Source organism: Nicotiana tabacum, chromosome 8 (assembly GCF_000715075.1).
Source record: "Nicotiana tabacum cultivar K326 chromosome 8, ASM71507v2, whole genome shotgun sequence".
In the NCBI taxonomy this organism is placed as follows: Eukaryota; Viridiplantae; Streptophyta; class Magnoliopsida; order Solanales; family Solanaceae; genus Nicotiana; species Nicotiana tabacum.
The window spans coordinates 54044805-54064135 of NC_134087.1; the positions used below are offsets into that span (position 1 = coordinate 54044805).

Sequence of the window (19331 nt, forward strand, 5' to 3'; positions counted from 1 at the left end):
TCCCTCAAGTTTAGCAAACCCATCATCTTATTTCATAATCTGTTGTTTTGAGGTTGTTGATAATCTAGTTGCTGATTTTGCTGGTTATAACCCTGTTGCCTTTGGTAAGGCACCACTTGACCCTGTGGTCGCATAGCCCCAAGATTGTTGTTGTTGTTATTGTACTGCTGCTGAGCTGGTCTATATTGTTGATTCTACTGACCCCAATTCTGACCACCTTGCCTCGTCCCCCATAATTGGCCACATAGTTCATATTTTCCTGATATTGCTGGTTATCACCTTCCGCACTCCACGAGCAAACATATAGTTGGTTAATGCATGATGTACATAAGCCCCCATTAGTTGCATCAACTATGTGTACCTGCTGCTTCTGGCCTGATTCATCAATCTTTTTCGTGAGGATACTCATTTGTGTCACTAGAGTGGCCATATTTTCAGCTATGGAGTTAGTTGGGTTTAAAGCCACTAAGTGATCTACATGAGTGATTGGAGAGTTTCTTGTCATCCATCCTGAGTTTTGGGCCATCTTGCCAAGTAGGATCTTGCTTTCTCTGAATGTTTTGCTCAAAAATGCTCCACTTGCTGAAGCATCAACATTGGCCTTCAAGTTATCTGCCAATCCCATGTAAAACCTCTGCCCCAACATCTTCTCCGGAATGCCATGATGTGGACACGTAACTAGCAGACCCTTCAACCTTTCCCACGTTTCTTGTAATGTCTCTGTTGATTTCTATTTGAAGCTCAATATCTTATCAATTTGTTAAGCAGTCTTATTGGTTGGGTAGAATTTGTTCACAAATTGCTTGACTAATTCCTCCTAACTAGTGATAGAGTTTATGGGCAGCGAATTAAGCCAAGTCTGAGCCGCTCCCGTCACTGAGAGTGGAAACAACAACAGCCGTATTGCTTTCGGTGTCACATTATGTTGCCTTTGCATGGCACATATCGACATAAAATTCTTCAGATGCTGCTGAGGATCTTCAACGTATGACCCTGAGAACAGTCCCTTGTTCTGCAACAAATGTAGCATGTTATTTGTGATTTGAAATGATTCTGCTTGTATCTGAGGTACTGCAATTGCGGTTGCTAGGTTGTCGGTGGTGGGTTGTACCCAATTGTATAATGCTGCTTCTGGCATAAGAGGCACCACACCCTGATTATTCGGGTCATTCCCATTATTTCGATTGTTTACTTCGTCTCCCATGTCTGGTTCGATTTGTTTTGTTGAGTTTTGTTGTTGTTTGCCTTTCTTGTTTGCACGATTCAGTGCCTTGAAAACTTTCTCAGAATCTGATAACGCTTCGAACAATTTACCAAATCTTGAGAAGTTTCTAGGCATGCACGTATAACACCCAAGACTACAAACGTTAGAATTTCAATGTACTTGATTTAAATTGAAGAAAATTGACTATGCAAAAAATTTTAGCACTTCTTTTAGCTGCAACTAATAACACCGTTAATTTCCTGACAACGACGCCAAAATTTGATCACGCCCAACTATGACTTATAAAAAGGACAAAGCAGTCGCTGCAAATATATTCCAGTTAAGAAGTTCAGAATCGAATCCCACAGGGAATTAACCTATCAATTACAACTATTGAACTCACACAAATTCACGTATTCAATCTTCAGAAATATTTAAGTAATACATTGGATGTTTACCAACTAAATATTACGTAATGAAAATGCAATAACTAAGAACTAACTACGAACGGGTTGTAGACAAGAATTGGAATGATCTAAGGTTCTAATTTCCCATATTGTCAGAATCTTTTCCGCTACATTTCCTATAAATTTGCCTAAGTCTTCTCTATCGATCATGAGCACTCTAACTATCGTAACTCTCTCCCGAGTAATTACAATAATATACTAGACATATTCTCCTGAATTACGCTAGCTAGCATTAAGTACATCTCACTTAGATCGCACCGAGGTTTCGTTATCCCTATTCCCACCTTTAAACCCTTCGTATTGATCCCTCATATATGTTAGGAGTGATGTTGTTCAACAACTACCTAAATATGCACTCTCCCGAGTAATACATACTAAATAGGAACAGTTAATTGAGGGCCCTTAAATCAACATCAATAAGCATATAGTTGAACAAATAGAGAGAATATTATAGCAAATCTATATTAACGTAACAAGAAATTCATCCTCCAATAGGTTCCATCAAAACCCTAGATTAAGAGTTTAGCTACTCATACTCATAGTAACAATATCCAAAATAATTTGTATAATTAAATTACAGAGTAAAGATAATTTGATGTAGAAATCAATGATTCTAACTCCCAAGTAGTATTCCACGAGCTATTCTTGCCTCCGGTTGCAAAAGTCCTTCAAAGTGGCGTTTTGGGGTCTATTTATATGTTTAGGACAAGCCTTAAACGTGTAGGTCAAATCCTAGTCAAGCCGGAAAACAATTTAAGTCTTCAAAACTCGGAATGGACCTGGCCCTAGGCCTGGCGTCGCCAGCCTCAGCCTGGCCTTTGGCTGGCCTTGCCAGGCTAAAACATGGTTCAGCCTGGCCTTAGGCTGGCGTCGTCAGGCTAAAGCCTGGTTGAGCCTGGCCTTTGGCTAGCGTCGCCAAAATAAAGCCTGGTCGAGCTGGCTTTTGGTTGGCCTCTCCTTTTCACTATTCTTGAGCGCACTTTCAACGTTTAAGTATCCCTTTTGCTCTATTTTCATCTCAAATTCACCTACACATAAAATAGACTCCGTTACCCATAAATAAAGTGTAATTTATTATTAAAGCATGTAAAATGCAAAGCACATAATATGCTAAACCATAAATTATAGCCACACATCACCAAAGTTTTAAAGAAAAGTTTTTAAAAATTTTCTCAAAAATTAAAAGAAAAACAATGTGTATGGTTAAAAAATCAATAGTTTGTAATCTAATAGGAGTAGTTGAAAAAATTAAAGAATAGTGTAATGATTTTTTTTCTTTTCCAACACCGGCTCCATCTGCTTCGGTTCCAAAGTGGATCGGTTTCCTCGGGTTGAAAACTGGAATCTTTGCCTTTTGCTCCGATTCGTTGCTTCCTCTATAGTACTTACAATCAAATCTCCAATAGAAAGCACTGGGGGCGCATCACGCACCTGGCCCAAATTAATTACCAAATATTGCAGAGCTACTAGTATGGCAGATGTTTGGGCATGGCTCCTCTTCTTCTTCATTCTTATTTCTCTCCTTGTCATGGTTGTTTTTCAGGTCTATCTCCTAATTCTTACTCTTTTACTTTTCTTTTTAACCTCCGAATTCTATGGCTTTTTAGAGAACTACCCACTTAGGGTTTCTTTTTAGCTTATGCTAGATTTTAATGTAAGTTTTAGCTAAGTTTAGTGTTTGATTAATTTGATAATGCAAATGTCAGATTCGTATTGCAGTAGCTTTTTGTTAGTTGATGTGATTTCTCAATCTACTGTAGATGATACTTTTTTGCAAATGTTGATTAAAATTCTTTTAGGCTTTCGAATTTGCTGAGGTAAGTGATGTGTAGGACCATTGGCTTCAAATCAGTTGTAAGCTGTTATTAAGCTGGATACAACTTCTTGTAGAATTCAGACAATGAGGATTCTGGCCTTGTTCAATAAAATCTCCTTGGTAAAGTACATTGGCCGTGATGGTGTTGCATATAGGGGCTTGTCAAATGCATAAGGTGTTGCGTGCTTGGATGCTTCAAATTATACCAAATCAGATATTGGGGTTTTAAGAGAAAAGTGTTATGTCCTTTTATACATATGTGTGTGCGTCTGTATAAGTATACTAATTTGGATATGAACTGTAAACTGTAAAAACTTTTAGCAACACTACATTCTTGTTAGGTAGGCACGATAAACTGTACCTTCTATTGAGTATATCATGGTGATAACTTCAGTGAACTTATTTTTTTTTTTCTGTTTCTAAGATGAAGTCTGACATTTGAAATGTGTTACAGCTGATGTGCTTATCAGATCTAGAGTTTGATTATATCAACCCATACGACTCTGCAACTCGTATAAATGGGGTTGTTTTACCGGAGTTCATCACACAAGGAGTTCTCTGCTTGCTCTATCTGATAACAGGGCATTGGTTTATGTCACTTCTATGTATTCCATATATGTACTACAATTACAGATTGTAAGTTTCCGCTCAATTTTTTGGGTTCACAGCTAATCTGCAAGTGAAATTAAGTTTTATCAAATTCAGATTAGCTTATCTGCAGATTACTGCATTCATGTAGACACTGCTGAGACAGCATAGTTGTTATAGCTTGTTGTTTTAAGTCTTCTTAAGATCTGAAATATGTGTAGGGATGGAATTAAGTTTTGTTCCTCCATTATACTCCTCTGTCGTGATTCTCTGCAGCATTTATTTCTGATTCCCTTTATAAAGTACTTTTACATAGACTAAGCGCCCAGCATTTCTTTCCGTAAAATTGATGGTTTTCTTAGGATTTTTATTTGTAAAATAAACTGTTAAATAAAAATCTGACGATATGTTTCTTTGCTAGAGCAAAACTTGGTTTATAGACCACATGAGGAGTATTGAATTTTGTCCAGAAGAGACTCCTTTTTTTTCTATTCTTATGACGATTTATTTGTCTTAATTGTTTAGGAATTGTCACAAACCTAAATATATGAACAAAATTGTCTTCTCTCCAGCAACTTAAGCTTTTAGATGCCGCATCACACAATTCAATATGGTATCGAAGCTGGCAGAGTTCCTGAACTCGAGAGTCTCATTATCACCCATCAATAGAAATATTTTACGTGCATGTTGCTAACCTAAATAAATAAATAAAACTATTCCTGCTCTAGTTATTTATGCTTTATGGATGAGGCAGTACGTACAATTCAACAACAATATTTCTGTGTAGGTGCCATATGTGGATTTTTTGTTGTGTGGAGTTATTTTCTGGTCTCAAGGTTATCAGCAGATCTAGGGTGTTTCACAAATTTGTTACTTTTCAAGTTTTATCAGGATTGCATTTGCATGATTTGAGCAGGCTCATATTAGCATGGGTTGTTCCTTTTCATCCAGTTTCACATTGCTGAATTTGTAAAGCGAAAGTTTATGAAATTTAAGATGATATTATGTTAATTTATGAAACGAACTAGGGAATCAACCCAAGTTTGAATCTGGAAAGTGTTAAGATAAGTGAAAGTAAAATAGAATATACTTGCACTGCAAGTTTAGCCTCCATAAGAAAAAAGGTTAAGGTGAGACTAGAGGAATTACTGATTAAAAATTGTGATATTAGAGGGGATTATGGTGCCTAAATGTCAAATTTCAGATATCTAGACTCGGTCTTCCAAGAAAATGGGCATGACTGATAACGATGTAACACATAAAATTTAAATAAGATGATTGAAATAGAGGATGAGATGCTAGGCGATAGAAAAAACCTATTAACGTAAAAGGCAAGTATATGAACAGTTGTGAAAACTCGCAATTGTACATGAGAGAATGATTTGTCTACAATGCCCAACATATCCACAAGACGAGTGTCACAAAAGTGTGAATTTTAAGATGGATGTACTGTCATACAAGATTGACTAGATTAGAAATTATCACATTCGATAGAGGCGCAAGCAGCATGCGTAGAGGTGAAAATGTGAGGTCACATGAAATGGTTTGACCATATTCTACATAAACCACTAAATTCATCGTTCCATAGGTGTGGCATTATGATGATTGAACGTGGTAAAAAGAATGAGGTTGTTCTAAAATATTGAGGGAGGGTGACTCGAAAGACCTACAATGGCTCGAAATTCATACGAATTTAGCTTGGAACAAAATATAATGGATCTATATAGGTGATATCAACTCTTTTAGGTTAAAGCTTAGTCGTTGTTGATACACTTGCATTAGGTCTGGTATTAATGGAAGTCTTATTAGTTTGGTTAATTGTTGTCAATGCTGGAACAGGTGTGTGGTTTGGAAAACCTTGTTCAAAAATTACTGTGTATTGAAATGATATGGACCCAAATAGGGGAAATGGATATAGAGAAGTCATATAGCCAACCCAAGTTTGTTTGCCATTGAGGGGTATTTGTTTGTTGTCTACTGAAAATAGAGGGTTTTTACTGATACCACATACTTAATAGATTAATTCAGAGATAATACCAGTCTACGTTGCTCTGACAGGGGTGCGGGTGTCCGACACGGGTGCGGATGTAGAGGTCGGATCCTTCGAGATGTAAATTCTAAGATTTGGGGATATAGATCCTAGTACGGATACGGGTGGGGGGTCCGGCTAAAAATAATTCAAAAAAATAAAAATATAAAAATATCTCTAAATTATGAGAAATATTGTGGAATACTTAGCTTGTAAAGTGTGAATTTCTTTATTCTCAAGTTGTAGATAAGTAAAGTATTGATTTCCTAGATGTGGTATGATGCTATTTTCTTTAGATTTACCCTAGTTTTAGTTCTAATTTCGGGAATCAAATTGTATCTCGTTTCGAATTTTTCTGTTTGATGTGGTCAAAGTATCCAAAATTGTTTGACTAGATCCGATACGGATCTCATACCCACACCCATACTATTGTCGTGCCGACACGGGTACGACACCTAAACTGCCATGTCGGAGCAACTTAGATACCAGTAAGTTTTCCAGTGCATGGCTGGTTTTTTTTAATAATTCTTTTCCTTATTTATCCCTCTGGAAAAAAAGATTTCCATTGAGCCTTTTACAAATTGACCAAAGAAATAGTAAAATCGCTGAAAATATTGCCAGTATATCTTTTTTTATTGTTTTCAACTTAATGATGAAAGGAAGTCCATGGGGCATCTAGCCATATGAAAGTTGAAACTAGAGGAAAGACTATGTTGAAGTTTTGTTAGGGTGGATCAGAAAGATAGTCTTAGCTGGCATGAATCGTTGTTTGTTAAAACAATGATAGTTCACTGGAAAGCTGGTACTTGTTTGCTAAATAATATTTATATTACCAGTTCTAAGTGGTTAAAGGATCTGCATTGTGTCCTAGTTGAAACTGAAGCAGTCCTTTTTCATCCTTCCATTACCTTCTTTTCAAATGCATTCAAAATGCCGCATATCCTTGTATTCATTGAACTTGTTAGTGCTTGATTCAGTGATTGAGATTTAACTAGATATCAAACCTCTCCTGCTGATGTGTTTCCTTAAACAAAATTTCTCATAGTTGCTTCATGCTCTAGGTACACGAGAAGGCAGCATCTTGTTGATGTGACTGAGATTTTTAATCAGCTTGATTGGGAAAAGAAACAGAGGCTTTTCAAACTAGGTTATATCGTTCTTCTCCTCTTCATATCATTATTTTGGTAAGTAATTAAGTAGCTCTTTGTTACGGAGGTTCTTATAAATAAGACACTTTTTGACCGAGTCCATGTGTTCTTTCTGCAGGCTGATCTACAGTGCCTTGGAAGATGATGAAGAGTCTCTATAGGTTCTCTAGTTTGAGCAAAGTATATGCACCCTACTGAACAGCTGCAGTTGCTCGTTTATCTTGGCTTGTCTAGTTTGTTATTCTTGCAAGTTTAGGGTTTAGAGGGAGCAGATTTTGTTTGCAGATTGTAGTCTCATACAAAATCAGAAGCTCTCCCTGTCCCCCTCCCTATTCAATTCTCAAGCAACTACAGGTTTTTAGGTTCTAATGTTGTACTGCAGAGTGTAAGTTATTTTGAGTTGCATAGTACCTTTTGTTCGACAAACAAAAATTTGGCTTCAAGAGTTCCACTATGCTGCAATGGACTTATGATGTTCTTTTGTTTTGCTCTCCATTAATATGAAACTGCTAATTGAGGGTGCAATATTTTAGGGTGCAATATTTTTATCCTATCTGTGACAATGAAATCCTTTATCCCTGTCATATTTTTTCTTGTGATGGTGAACTACTGACTTATAGGCAACATTTCTTGCTTATTGATTCCGTAGTTTCCGTTCATTGTAATCTGGAAACCTATTACCATTATAGCTTCTTTTATTTCCTTCTCTCTCAATATCAACCAGACATAAATATGGTTACTCACTCTAGTTGTGACCAATTTGAAACCAAGATGGCCTATCTGTTTGTTTTCCAAATTGGCAACAAACGGTAGGAAATGGTGTATTCTCTGAGAGAAGCAGCAAAAAAGAATCAACATGGAAGTGTAATCTTTCCAGTACTAGCACAAAACGTTCTTTCTTTATTTTCCCTCTACAAGAATTTGCGTGCTGCAACAACAATAACGACCCAATGTATTTCCACAAGTGGGGTCTAGGGAGGGTGAGATGTACGTATCCTTATCCTACCCTGGACGGGCGGAGGGGTTGTTTCCGATAGACCCTCAGCTAAAGAAAAGATGAAAGAAGCATTGATAATAGTAATGACAGTACAAGATATTTAGAAAATTAAGACTAAGACAACAAGATACAAGATGAAAGAAGCATTGATAACAAGTAATACAATACACAATATGTAGTAATAGCCATCTAAGGATAAAATAATACCATACTAACACTAATACTACGGAAGCAAGAAGACAAGGGGAAACACTCGACTGCCCACTAACCTTCTACGCTAATCTTCAACCTCCACACCCTCCTATTAAGGATAATGTCCTAGGTTAGCTCAAGTTGCACGATGTCCCGCCTGCTCACCTCTCCCCGTACTTAAAACTTATAAGGACTTAATACAATTAAAGACTTGTGGATGCTTCTTCCTCAGCTTCATATATCACATAGTGTAATACCCTACGTTAAATAAAGGCTATTTATTTAATTATCCCAAAAACTAAAAAGGAAAAGAAACCTATATATATATATCCAAATAGAATCGTACCATATGTGCATATAACCAACGAATCACAACTCCTCGTAGCATAGAAGAGTAACTCACAGATCGTTTCAGAACACGAATAAGCTCAACAACAACCGAATGGCACGTCCCTCAACAATAGCAGTATGGAACCAACTAATCCTACTCGGTGCAGAAGACACATCCATATCGGGCCTACCAATGAACCTCAAATCAACTCTCGTCACCCACAATAGATAAATAACCCTCCGAAAGGCCACAATAACTGAATCACAACACATACTATATTTTGACTAACCTTGGCTACGTTTTCACAGTCCACAACCACGAAACAATCTACTCATGAGAACTCCCAATCTCCAAATCCCTAAAACACACGAATCACCATATTTGATCTCAACTCCACCCCTTGAATGCATAACACTTCTCCAATACACGATCATCCCACGAGGAATAAAGAGAAAAACGAAGAAGCTGAAGAAAATATTACAAATCCAACGATTTCAATTGAAAACAGAGAGGGAAAAAGAAGAGAAACGTAGAGATTTGGGGGCGCTCATATCAGGAAAACATTTTGCATTGCAACAAACTTAAAAGCCACACAATAGCACCTGAGAACTCTAAGCACTTTTGAGTACTGCAGGTACCATCTAAACTCTTTAATTGAGTCGTGTACAGATTCCTTAATTAGTTCTTTTATGAAAATTTAGCAGTTTATATAGATTGTGAACATATTATTTAAATACTAGAAAGAGAGACTACATTTGTATATTTTTGGTGAAGAATTGGATGAAATAAATTATCTGAACAAGTCAAATTGATAGATTATGAACTAGTTGAATTCTCACGGCATGGGTAAAAAAAATAAAATAATAATTTGACGAATTAAGAGTCAATCATAAACCCTGAGAGTTGGGTATCCTAAATTAGTTATGAATTAGCCTAAACAAGAAAATTAACACGAGATCGATATGATGTATCTATAGATTGATTGAATGAAGTCGTACGGATTGTTCGAGTGAACACCTGGTATTTCGACACGAGTTCTGTGAGTAGTAACCTTACCACAATTTGTGTTTTCATAACTTGTATGGATAGTTTTAATATGAATATGTTTACCGATTGGTTTGAATTTGCATGTGGGATAAGTCGTTTACTTGATATAATACCGAAATATTTAGTTGAGATGATTACTATTACTTTAATATTCTCACTGTTACTAGACATGTTTTACCATTACTTGAGATATGATTGCCGTTACCGAAATGAAATTCCATGCTTTGATAAGAATCGATATGCCCTGTACTGTTTTAAAAATATCCTTATACGAGTATTTACTGATTACAAGAACAAGTATAAATGGGAGGAGACTTTGAAGGATCCCGTAGCTAACGACAGTTTTGTTAGACCTGGTGCACCTTGTAAATTCTGGATTACCTATTACCGTTACAGCTCTCGCTAGTGGGAAAGTAGAACTAGCATATTGTTACTGAGTTCCCTCGAGTAGGTATTATTGTTGTATTTGACTTCTTGCGAAGAGGTCCACAATTATACCGGTTACATGATCCATTCCTGGAGACCTCCCAAACATAATAATTGAATGATACAATATTTACTGTGTTGATTACCCAATTATTGATTAATTTCTGTCTACACAAAATACATGATGAGACTGATTATTGTTTACTGATTCTGAAAGGACATTTTATGATATTTTCCGATTATTAATATATATGCATACCATTTGACTTGTCCCCATTAAAAACGGTTGTGGTTAAGTGTTTAGCGACTCACTTCCCGCAATTTTTTTTTTTTACATTGATAGTAGTTGCACATGCGAGAATTTTGATAGCTAGAGCATACGAGTTGACAATTCTAGTGAGCCCTGCTTTGCTTCGCGTAGGCAAAGAGTTTATTTAATGGTTATTATTCTTTTCTTTAAAACTCGTAGAGTCGCTCCGTAGTTATTAATAGTGTGATGAGTATTAGTTTATTGTTTTAGACTTGTTGACTAGATCAGACTTTCTTATCATATTTTGGAGGCCAAATACATAGACAGACTATTAAACTTGGCTCAATTTTTCATTTTGGCACTTTAACTTAGTCTTGTTCCATTTTAACACAAAAGCTGACTAGATTCCATGTGTGATTTGCCTCACCTTAGTAGGCACGTAAGAGTCGTTTTTAAGCCAAATTTCATACTCCTAACGCAGAGGCGGATCCAGGATTTAAATCCTATGGATTTAGTTTTAATATTTTTAACATTGAACCCATTATATTTTTAAAGTTATGGGTTCATATCAATTGTTTTTGCGATTTTAATAATTTTTTACTCCGCGTCCAAAGTTATGGGTTCAGTTGAACCCGTAATTATTACTGAAAATATATAAAAAAAATATTTTTTCCTCCGGGAGGGGGGCAGAAAAATGAAAAAAAAAAATTAAATGACAAAAAAAAGTAAAAAAAAAAATTTGGCTTAAAAAATGACTCTCACGCGCTTACAAGAGTGAGGCAAATCACACATGTAATCTAGTCAGCTTTTGTGTTAAAATGGAACAAAAGAAATGGGGTTGGAGGGCCAAAATGGAACAAGACTGACTTAAAGTGCCAAAATGAAAAATTGGGCCAAGTTTAATGGCCTATCTATGTATTTGGCCTTCTTTTTGGAGATAGATTTAGCATCAGTCTCTTGCAAGTGGTTGATTAATAATGGTGGAGAACTGATTGGATAGTCGATGAAGATTATGAATTATTTTTGTTGGATATTAATTGGTTTTATTGTTGCTTTATGGGACAGGCAATTTGTGGATAGTCCTAAAATAGGAAAAACTCTGTTTGATTTTTTGTAAATTACCGATAATGCTTATTTAGGGCACTTGCTCTTAAGCATCGGTCATGATCCTAAATTGGATCGTGACACAACGATCTTGTGATAAATGTGAAACAATCTTAGTAAAACAAGATATTGTGATTGAAAAAAGCTTATCCGCCTAGTGGATTTATAAAACCAAAAGAGGCGAGACATATATTGAATAAAACCCGTAATGTTGATCACTTACTATACTCTATGTAAATATATTGAACACATCATACTATATCAGAAGCATAAAATTTTTTAGGTGAAGTTAATTTATTATAATAACCTTTAAAAACTAAATGATCAAATTATCTTTTACCTAAAATTAAATTACCTCACACTAAATGATATTTTGTACTTAAATGCTATAAAAAATTCACAACATTAACTAATGAAATAATCCCAATAATGGCTAGTGCCTTACACTTTCCAGCCATTGTTGTACACTTTTTATCGATATTTTCACTATTTTTTATATTTCCTTCTTCTATTCAATTTCCTCTCCTCCTTTAAATCATATACATCAAGCTTCAGTTCTAATAGTTTTATAGTTTTATATTCTTTTAGGTACTACTTTTTGTATTCATCACTTAATTATGAAATTTGAAAGGATTCTTTACCATTAAATTTTGAACATCGTACCACTATATAAATAGACACACCATATATATTCACTATCTTGCATTCCATTGCGACCATTCAAACATTGTGTACCGCAAATGAACATAAATAGGTTATATGCAAAGATTGAACGAGGTATTAACAACTAACACCTTTTTTAATTTCATGGCATATAATTTTACTATCTTATCGAATAGTATTTGATTAGCATCATATCATATTATATTAATAAGTCTTCCTTCACTTTTAAAGTTATCAAGCACCGGTTACATGACATAATAAAAAGTTTATCAGGCTTTCTCTGAGGAGTTTAAAATTTATTATCATGGGATGAAGCAAGAAGAAAGGAAGCAGTGATCAAAAGTTTTGTTAAAGTTTTGGCTGGATGCTATAACCAATTTGAATATTTTTGCAACAAGAACTTCTGTAACATAGTTTTTCTTCCTATCCTCTCTCACTTTTCTTATCGAATCACTTTGAATTTATAGGAGAAAATGATGGGAGTGTTTTAGAAAAAAAATCTTATTTATGGAAATTTTGCATAAGATGTGGGAGGAGATTAATTTTTTCTTTAAACAAAAGGCATGAAATAGAGAGTAACTGATATATGTGTGTGTGTGAAGGAATGAAAAAAGGAAAATTAAAACAAAGTGGGTAAGGAAAAAGAAAATGAATAATTGCAAGACAAAGAAAGAAACTAAAAGGAAATGAAAACAATTAATATGAAAAAACGGAAAAAAGTGAAAATCACAAAACAAAGAAAAGAAAGGAAAAATTCGACATACATGTGAATGTTATTTTTCTTATTTCGTCCTCTCTCCCCGTTTCATTGACGTACTTCAAATTTAAAGGAAAAATTATGAGAGTGCTTTAGTAAAAAACTGATTTAAAGAAATTATGCATAAAATTATAAAGCGATTAATACAAAATATATAAGTATAATGTGGGGAGTAACTGTGGAGTAACAGGCGAAAAGAAAAATAAAACAAGCAAATGGAGAAGGAAAAAAGAACAAAAATAAAAGAAAAGGAAAGGAAATATTCATATAAGGATTCGACCAAAAATTAATTTGCAAAGAATAATTCATATAGTTTGTATTATGTATATAGTCGGCCAAAATGGGAGCTTTGAGTTACTTGAAATTCTTTATCTTAGAACTACTTCTTCCTTTATTTTCTCATGAAAGATCATTATTTTTTTATTTAGTCTATTTTGCTCAGCACGTGAAATAGAAGGTAAGTATAATTCTCTTTGATATTGGTTGAGTGTCTTCACCTTTTCTGAATTGCTTTTTAAGGATATATTCAAGTTAAATTGTTAGGTTTGAGTTAATATTGTTTGGAGAGTACAAAACTATTGTCCCCTCTAGTGCATGACTTTTTAAGGATTTTTTTTTTTTGGCTTCTTGCTTCTTACTTATAGTATAATTAGGGGGCATTTGCATCTATACCCGTTTTTTTATCACGTTTTAACTTGTGTCCGTTTTACAAAACAAATTGCAAGCGTACCCGTTTTTTCGCATAACTTCAGCATACATGGATGAAGTAGCAAAGACAATCACGCAAAACTTCAGCATTCTAGTAGCATGGCCTGAAGTTCAGCTCTAGAGCTAAAGTTTTTGTTTTGTAACTGGCGAACTTCAGCTCTAGAGCTGAAGAGCTGAAGTTTTTGCTTTGTAACTGAGGAATTTCAGTTCTAGAGCTGAAGTTTTTGTCTTTGTAAGGGGGAATTTCAGGTCTAGAGCTGAAGTTTTTGTTTGTTTATAATTTCATTTGCCACACCATCTTCTTTCTATCAATAATCCTTGCAGCTGTGGCTGTTTTTTTTTTTTGCTTTTAAATGATACAACAACAACGTTATGGTGATGATCTTTTGCATGCCTTGATGATGAAATTACACTTCTGATATGGTGACATGCAGACGTAGAAACACATTGACCCATTTATTTGTATTCACGATACCAATAACCCAAATTCTATTTAATTCCCAAAATTTGAACTCCTTTAAGAATTTAATTTCGAGGTCATCTCTGTGTGTCGAGCAAGAACTGAGAAGAAAGAAGAGCAATTATTTGACCCATATTTTGTGCCATTTTTTCAGCAAAACAAATTTGTGTGTCGAGCAAGAGCTGAGAAGAAAGCAAATTGGTTGTTTCAGATGTATAGGTTGGCGTGAAAATTTATAGGACTCACCGGAGAAATAAGAAGAAGCAGATAGGGATGAACTTCACTTCTGAAAAAAAAAAGATAAAACTTTGAGGAGGAGAAGGAGGAGGAGAAATGGGCTGAAGTTGTTTAAAAAGTGGGTACAAGTTAAAAGTTTTTAAAAAAATGGATATAAGTTAAATGAGGGCGACCAAATAGATCGCCCCGTGCAATTTTTACTATAATTAGTTTTAATATGTTACACTCTCTCTACGAATTAGCTATACAACCTCGTGGATCATAGTTAAAACAAAATCTCAATGAAGAGTCAATAAAGTTGCTGAAGCAGCAAGCAAATATGAAAGGTATGAAGAAAAAACTTAAGGTTTTAAAGCTACGAAAGGAACATGGATGATAGAAAAATATCATGACAATTTTTGAATTGCTATCCAAATATTCAAAACACTCTTGCATGGATCTAGTCATTCCTAAAAATGTGAAACTAAGAAAAAAATTTCCTTCAAAAACTAAGCGAATAAGTTATAACATGATAAAAGAAAAATAAATTATTTTGATATTTGTGTCAATTATGTCATCGATAAAAAGACATGATATAAGGAAAAATATAGTGTATAAGAAAGAAATATATAGTAGTATAAATGTATTTTGGTAATAATTTTATACAAAATAAATCGGAAAATATTTTAGGGTAATATCGGAGTCGTCGGTCCTTCACGAATTTCAAACGTACAGCCCAGATTCCTTGTAGCGGGTTCATTCCCATTGATTTCCAGTCCATTCTCCCTCGGCTGCAAAATCTTGCTCTTCTCCCCTTGACTGGTAAGTTCTCCTTTTGTTTCTGAGATAAACCCCAATCCCTTTTTCAAATTACTGTATAATCAAATTCAGTCGCCCCAAACTGGCCTTTGTGTGGAGAGGTTAGTATGTTCCTCCTCTATGTAGTTTTTAATTTGGTCTACCAAAATTAAAAGTTTGTAGAGAGGGGTTTGTTCATAGTGCATTTCACTTTGATTGAAGCTGTTTACTTAAGCTTACAGATTTCTTTATGCTTGATTTGGCATTAAATTTCATATAACTGTACATGAGCTGTTATGTCCTTTTGTTTAATTTTCTCATTTTAATTTCACCTTCCAGAACCAATTTATGTCATCTTAGTATTATTCTCTGTGGATTGTTGTTATTCCTACTTGTTGCCATTACTTTTTTTTCATCCGTTCCCCGCCCGAGGGTCTATCGGAAACAGCCTCTTTGCCCTTCTAGGGTAGGGGTAAGACTGCGTACATCTTACCCTCTCCAGACCCTACTTGTAGGAAATTACTGCGCTTCTTCTTGTTGTTGTTGTTAGTATTATTCTCTATGGATTGTTTAGAAGCAACCAGATCAAACAGATTTATTTATTTATTTTGATAGTTGTGGTGTCCGGGCCAGCTTGCACACACCTCAACTAATTCCACGGGATATCTGCTACCTCCCATCAGCAACAGGTATAAGGAAACTCAAAACGAGATCAAATAGATTTAAGTATTTGTATTTTACTAGTTTAATATAGTGTTGTCAAAGGCGCGCTTAAAGCGCGCTTAAGCCCTGAAGCGAGGCTCAAAACATGTTGAACGCTTCGCCTCGCTTTGTGGACGCTTTAGTATCGCATCAAGGCTCTAAGGCATACTTTTCCTAGCCAATGAGTGTAATCCTGAAAAGACGACATTAAACAATTGAATTTCACTTTATCGTAATTTTTTTTCAATTTCTTTGTCCATATATTTGTTATTCATGCTTATAATTATTAGTCTTGGACTACATATATATATTTTTACTTTTTCTCCAGTTGCGCCTTTTATCGTTAAAGCTCACGCTTTATTTGCGCCTTGCGCTTAAAGCCCCAACGGACCTTAGAGCTTTTTTGCGCTTTTCGCCTTTGATAATACTGATATATACCCTTCAGGTTCTTACTTGTTTTGCCCCTAGATAAATTTTCGATAGTATCCTTGTTCAAGAATTTCTTGGTCAGCATGTCCGATCCGTTATAAATGATTTTAGGCACTTTATGTAATGGCATTGCCCACCCCAACTTATTTGGGACTGAGCATAGTTGTATATAGTAGCATTATGTAATTTGGATGTGTAAGAACCATCTTTTTGTGAGGATTGTCTACTAGGTTGTGACAAAATGATCCTTCTCATCCATATTGTTTACCATGGAATTTCTCAGCTGGGGAAGCAAACTATAAGTTATTTCTTCATCCAAGGAATTGGACTCGAGTATAGGTTGGATATTCTAGGTTAACTTTTTCAGCCGACTGGTTAGAGAAAGAAATGTTAGCACGGTCTTAAAAATGGTGTTTCTGCAGTAGCATTTTGGAGAGAAAGCGAAACTTGAAGTAAAGTATCCTATTTTTTGCACTATCCAAAGTTTTGACATGTGATTATCAAGTTATTTAAGTGTCCCAAAAAAGAAAAAAGAATTGTCAAGGGCTGCTTTTATGAATTCCCTTCTAATTGTGTCATTAGCCTTACTGTATTTCTAATTTTAGGGTGAAGGATCCATCCTTTCCTCTCTTTTACCTAATATATTAGAAGGAAGTGAGTCAACTGTGATAAATTAAATATTCTGCAAAAATGCATTTTGGAGAGGGGAAATATTATATGGGTGGGCTGTCATTTTTGACTAATTGCTGTTTGTTTTGCAGCTGAAGCCTTAGGTTAAATCATGGTGAACGCCATCAAAGGATTGTACATATCATGGTAAATTACAATTTAGAGCAAGCAAATATAACCAAATATATTAGAAACTAAATGGGTCAGAACGCCCAAGATCTTGATTTGGGCTAAACTCATGATTTCTACATCTGCTGTAATTAAATTGGTTTAACTACACATATATATAAAGACTACTGCATTCATTTTATCTCTATTCGAGTCTTAACATAGAATTCCTACTCCAGCTTAATTTCAAATGTCTTTGCTTCTTTTAGTATGATGAGATCTGCCTTTTCCTTTGCAGTGATGTACCCATGGCGCAGTTCATTATCAATATGAATGCTGCATTGCCCCAATCGCAAAAGTTTATAATACAGGTCTTGGATAATACACATCTCTTTGTACGATCTGATGTTGCTGGAATGATTCGTAGTGCTATTGCAGAATTTAGAGAGGCAAATACCTATGAGAAGCCTGCTTAGGCTGTTTGATAAAGTTCAGCCTTTCTGGAATAAACCTTGGACCATGCACCCTTTTTTCCCTTGATTGTAAAAGAATTGAACCATTGCCCTGTGCTCGATTACAATCTTTTGTGGAGTTACTATGGTGAAAAGAAAGATATCAAGTGCCCAAGATTTAAAAAAAAAAAAAAAAAAAAAAAAAACCAAATAGTCATCCCTGTGACATCTACGAAGTAATTGATGGACGATATTTGCAGTTCCAACTTTCATTGGTTCTGCTTCTGATTTTGTCTAAGGTGCGAGTTAAATTAAATTCTGTGTCTGAACATTTTTGTACTGTTTTCTGAACATGTTGTTATATATTTCTCATATGTTCTCCCCGTGATAAGATCTTTGTATTGAAGAGATAATTGGATTTTCTGTTGTGTTCTATCCGTTGTAAAGCAAAATGGACCGAGGTGTAGTGACTTCTTATCAGTTATTTTCCCTTTTTTCCTTTCTGAAAATTGGTGATTTCTTTTGGAGTACTACAAATTATGAAGTATATGCTCTCGAATTAGGATTCAGAATAAGTTGTCACCTCAAACTATTAGTTGCAATTACTTAACAAGCTTCTATTGTTGAGGATTGTTTTGGAGTTAGCTTATCATTGGCCTTTATTTAGAAGAAAAAGAAAGGGAAAGGGGAAACACAAGAAATAAACTCTCATACAGTAATTATGATGTGAATGTGAAGAAATATTAGTCCATTCATCCATGTTAAGATATATTGATAATGTTGTAATCATTTATGCAGATCCACAAGGACCTAAGCCTAGTAAAGGGCTGAATACCCCTTAAACTTGCCTCTATTTTTGATTTAGACATATGCGGCTGTATTGAGCTTTGTTCCAATTGTACACTTGAACCTACTCACAAGTGTGCCTATTGAACACTTATTTGACAATTCTACACAAATCAAAGCGTGTGCATGCTACTTGCTATTGACATATCAAATAACACCAATCAGAAAAAGACACGTCAACTAAGAATAGAAAAGTCAAAATTTCAAGAAAACAAAGAGAAAGAAAGAAACATTGACTGTAAAAGAAGACTTCTGGCGAATGTTCATCTTCTCCAATTTATTATTTCTCATTTTGTTGTCTTTCTTCTTCCTCTTACAATAAAAATTCAAATCTGCTGGTCCAGGAAGAAGATAGTTAGTGGGAATAAACTGCTACCGCCCTCCAATCCATTTTTATTTCTTCAACCACTTCTGCATATTTTTCTTGTACCTGCCAATGGTAATTCAGATTCCTAAGTCTCCAATTAATAGTGATGCTACTGATTTTATTCTAACTTGTCCTTCACTTGATCAGTTACAAACTACAATACAACAACAACAACAACAACCCAGTGAAATCCCACTAATGGGGTCTTGGGAGGGTAGTGTGTACGCAGACCTCACCCCTACCCCAAAGGGGTAGAGAGATTGTTTCCGATAGACCCTCGGTTCAAGAAAACAAAAGGACAAAAGTAGAGAATATTAGTATCACCACAGAAACAATAAGAAAAAAATATGAAGATGAAATCCGAAGAAAGATGCAAAGTAAAGCGATAGCTATTAAATGCGTCATGCACTGAAATAGTAAGACACAATGGCACTAGCTAACTTAGGTAAAAACCCTACCAGACTAGTCTCGCAAAGGTATAAGTAAGGCAAGACTCAACTACCTCCTAACCTACAACCTTAATACTCGACCTCCACAACTTCCTATCAAGTGTCATA

At 35.2% G+C, this 19331-nt stretch overlaps 1 protein-coding gene across 1 annotated transcript; it reads left to right on the forward strand.

Annotated features, from left to right (window-relative positions):
- Positions 1-3005: 3005 nt before the first annotated feature.
- On the forward strand, positions 3006-7733 carry LOC107820233 (protein cornichon homolog 4). The gene is made up of 4 exons (XM_075219267.1): positions 3006-3214; positions 3942-4123; positions 7166-7288; positions 7371-7733. Exons 1-4 carry the CDS (start codon positions 3143-3145, stop codon positions 7411-7413), a joined length of 420 nt encoding a protein of 139 aa, XP_075075368.1. The 5' UTR covers positions 3006-3142; the 3' UTR covers positions 7414-7733.
- The last annotated feature ends 11598 nt before the right edge of the window (positions 7734-19331 follow it).